The sequence below is a fragment of the Gymnoscopelus microlampas genome, assembly GCF_963454915.1.
Source record: "Gymnoscopelus microlampas genome assembly, chromosome: 16".
In the NCBI taxonomy this organism is placed as follows: Eukaryota; Metazoa; Chordata; class Actinopteri; order Myctophiformes; family Myctophidae; genus Gymnoscopelus; species Gymnoscopelus microlampas.
The window spans coordinates 29,298,878-29,303,337 of record NC_139953.1 but is presented as its reverse complement, the minus strand read 5'-3'; the positions used below and the strand labels follow the sequence as shown (position 1 = coordinate 29,303,337).

The 4,460-nt window shown below is 43.6% G+C and overlaps 1 protein-coding gene across 1 annotated transcript; it reads right to left on the bottom strand.

Moving 5' to 3' along the window:
- Positions 1-218: 218 nt before the first annotated feature.
- uts1 (urotensin 1) lies at positions 219-791 on the bottom strand (the record flags this gene model as incomplete). Its single annotated transcript, XM_084082782.1, has 1 exon — positions 219-791. One exon carries the CDS (start codon positions 789-791, stop codon positions 219-221), a length of 573 nt encoding a protein of 190 aa, XP_083938908.1.
- Between the last annotated feature and the right edge of the window lie 3,669 nt (positions 792-4,460).

The following is a 4,460-nucleotide window of genomic DNA, read 5'->3' as shown; positions in this document are numbered from 1 at the left end:
TACGGGTGTACACTGTCAGAGTTATATCGGGGTCCTTCAAATAAAATAGAAAGTGTGAGAACCACTGAGCTATAATAGGCCAGCCTTGGATCAAGACTATCATATATGGATTTTATCGAGACTGCATGGCTTTAAGGTCAGACTCGATAAAATACATCTATGATAGTCTTGATCCAAGGCTGTTATAGGCCTATAATAACAAACGGCATCGGCTTTGATCACTTTCCAACTTCGTCCAGAAACTTGCGGTTCAGCTCCGCCTGTTCCTTCATGCTCTCGATCTTGGCCATTTCGATCATGTTTCTGAGCAGATGGAAGGTGAGGTCGATGGAGATGGGCGCGTCCTCGCCGTTCCTCTTGGAGATCAGATTCAGCCCCGCGTCCACCGCCGTGTCTCCACTGTCCGTCTCCAGCGCCGCCAGGCTGCGCGCCAGGTGCGCCAGGGCTCTGGCGTCCAGCTGCGTCGTGGTCGCCGTGACTTGTTGTTCCTCGCCGTCGACCATGTCGAGGGGGAACCGGGGCAGGAGGACAGCGTTGGGGTTGTTTCTCATCCGCGGGTTCCTCTGGGTCTGGAGGAACCGGAGGATCTTCTCGCCCAGGAGGTAGGACACGGCGCTGTCTCCGGCGGCTCTGAGGAGCGCCTCGTCCAGCGGGCTCCTGTAGTGGCCGTTACCGTCATCCAGCGAAGAGCCCGGCGGCGCCAGGCTCTGCGGTCGGCAGGCGCCGGGCCGGATGATATGTGATGTGAGGAGGAACGAGGCGAGGAGCAGGAGCAATGGGGCGGTCTTCATAGTGGAGTGCAGGATGGTACCTGCGGGGAAGACACAGAGACATGCAGGGTTGAGCAAGTTCAGAATCACACACACACACACACACACACACACACACACACACACACACACACACACACACACACACACACACACACACACACACACACACACACACACACACACACGACACACACACACACACACACACACACACACAGTGACATGCAGGGTTGAGCAAGATCAGAATCACACACACACACACACACACACACACACACACACACACACGCACGCACGCACGCACTTCCCTGGTCAGACACCTTGCATTAGCAATAAGGCAGAATATAAAACAGCCTGCCAGTCATTGTCTTCTCAAAAAGTGGCACTTGAGGAATCAGTGTTGCTACAGAAGCTCTTCTAGACGAAATAAAGCTCTATACTTCACTGTAACAAGCCTATCCATGAAATTTAGACGTGAGCAGAGCAACTTGTGTAGTCCCAATATGAAACGATTGGTGAAAGACAAGCTGAATAAAAACGTAGCCAATGAATTACACGTCTAAACGAATAAAACATGATGTGCACGATGTAGGCTCATCTAAATTGCAATCGGCGTTCTTTCTAGCCTACTCTAGAACATGCTGTTAAAGTGAGATTAAATTCCTAATGCACTAATGAACTATCAGGCTGGATTTCAGTCAACTGTTGAACAAACTATTCGGTCGCAGAACAGAAGCAAAACGAAGCACTTACTTTATTTCAGGATTGGTGCAGAAGGGGAAACTTTTGTGGCCGGTCAGTGAAGTGAAGGCGGATTGGAGAAGCCCGCCCCTCGGCGAGGTGTTATATACATCCAAGATCTCTCCATTGACGTCAAAGCAAGCACACATACAGCTTGTAAATTAGGTGACAATATCGGTTGAAAGGCAACGTCGTTAAGAATTAAAGCTGAGGGTGCCCAGATGGGCACAGAATGACATGACGTGTCTTTTTGCTCAAAGGCCTGTATAAACAGGATTGGTCCAATCCGAAGGCAATTGAATTCAGGGTAAGGCCAGACATGAAGTTTCCGAGAAAACTAAATTAAAGTTTAAGCAAAAATAGCAGAAAAAAGTTGATTGTGGGTCTAAAATCTGGTCCTGGGTTAGAATGATGGGAGCCAGTAGCTTGGAATATCACCACATGATTCATTACTGTATGTTAGACATCGTGATGTCTTTCCGCATGGCTTCACATCACTACGAGCTGCAGCCAAAACACAACGGGAACTGGCCGTGGTGCTGAACCTGCACCCGTACAAGATCCTGCTATGGCCTGCTACTAGCCCAGCCTATTACACACAGGAGAGAACACACCCGGTCAAAATAATGACTGATTATATTAACTTATGTTATAGCTGAAATACAAGGTGATGAGTTCACATCACACTACTTACATCTAGACTGTAACTTCATCGGCAAGCACTGTTGGCCAGAGAATTGCTTAATGGGAAGAGAATTACCCCCCCCCCCTAGATTGGGTAGATTTATTACGCTTTGAATGGTTGATTAAAAGTCATGTTTTGTACTGTAAGTGCATACTGTAAGTGCATACAGGCCTAACATAATTATATTTGAATGATTTCTGTTCATTCATCTTCTCATGTAAAACATGAAGCCATGGTACAGATTTAAGCTATAGGCAAAGTTCATACATCTGACCACAATGGAAATAAGTTCTCAAGCTTGATTGTGTTCCTTTTCTTTCCTTATTTCCTTATTTCCTTTTGACAGATATACATGTACAAATATTTATAAGCATGTGCATTTTGTCAATGTCAGTCAATCAATCAATTCAAACAAACTACATTTGAAAGGTTTAAAGTTTAAACCTTTCAAATGTGGTTTGTTTGAATTGATAACTTTAAAGCCTGTGTGCATAAAATGTAATCAAATCTCTTAAAAGAGCCTGCGCTCCCCATTTGGCAGAATTTCAATCTATTTGTCAGTCCTCTAATGTTTTCTGTGGGAAGATGTGAGTTAAATTTGTTGACAGCTTGAGCCTTCAAAACAACCCTAATCCTATGAAATGAGAAGAAAAACACATGATGCTGGCATGAGTTTTTAATATTCTACATTTCAAAAAGTAAATAGCTTCCAAATATATTGTAATATGTAAAAAATTAACAGGTTATACTGCAATACTGTTTGCTACTATAACAAAAATCATTTTAGTAATGGTGCTATCCAGTGCCAAATCCTGAGAAAGCTGAGAAGGGCGACAGAAGAGAGGCACAGAAAGATGGGTCTGGTGGGAATCACTCCAGGTCCTTAGGAATATGTGTGCTCCCAGAAGTGAGTGTCTTTTTGAATAATAAAAAAAATAATAATAATATTCCACAAGAGAAAAAAAGAAGACAAAAGAAACAAAAGAAAAAAAGAAAGAAAAAGATTGCAAACAGCATGTTCACTCAACCTCGAATGGTGCATGCGCCTCATGAGTTATGATCCAGGATAAACCTAAATCCACACCCTCAAATTGGGGTGGTTTGTACACTTGTCTAATCCAGTGAGATGGTTTGTAGTACTTCGAAGTGAAAGTTGAGAGGCTGCAAGTGTTTATAAAAGTTTTCAACAGAACCACGGACAGAACCTTTTTCTAGTTTCACACTTTTAAATCCCGCAATCAGGATGTGTTTGAAGGGGGTAAACGTTTTTTCCATAGATGGATTCGGCGACGAGCAATTAAAGAGGCGAAAGAAACTATATATTTTTGTCTGGTGTTCATTCTGGTTTCCTCGTCAGGGACACCAAAAATAGCAATGTAAGGTGATGGATCTACATTCAGTCCTAATAGTTCTGAAATAACATAACAAAAATATCTCCAGTATTCCACCAGGCTTGGGCATGAGAAAACATATGTGTCAAATCGGCTGATGCCTGGGAGCATCTATCACAGGTGTCAGAGAGATCTTGATATATTCTCGATAACCTAGCTTTGCTATAATGCTATGAAGTACTTTGGATGAGACCAAGTCTTGCACAAGAAGATTTAATAGTATTTAATGCAGCGTCCCAAAATGTGTCTGACAGAGTGGTGCCCAATTTGGTTTCCCAACCCGTTTTGATCTTATGCGAAGCAGGAGTCGCCGCTGCCGTTAAGAGTTTATATAAAAAAGAAATATAGCCTTGATAGCAGAGTAACTGGGAGAATATGGTCAATACCCGAAGCTGGCGGAACCTGTGGGAATGATAAGGTGTTTAGAGGAGACCAGATGGAAAATCTCCCATCAGTTTCGCCCGGTTGAAATTGTTCATTATTGCATAACGGTGTAGCTAAAGACAAAGAGGTCCAGCCAAAATGCTGTCTGATTTGTTGCCAATTTTTTTAAGTGCAGATAACAAAAGGATTAGAAGAGTGCCTCCTAGGCTTAAGTGGAAGACACCTGCATACCAAGGCTTTTAAGGATGAAGAGTGACAGGATGTTAGATTCCAATTGAAGCCAGCTATCCTCTGTATCTGAGATCCAAAGTGCGATCTTAACCAAAGTGAGTGTCTTAACCAAAACACAATTGATCTGTCCTCTTGTCCCGCACTCACATCCATTCTCCTGTGGCATTTGAACTACCACCTTGTCTTCTGGGTTTCTCTCCGGTGTCACCACTACTGTCTTCCAAGCACCAGTCTATGATTTATTAAAAGGCCATG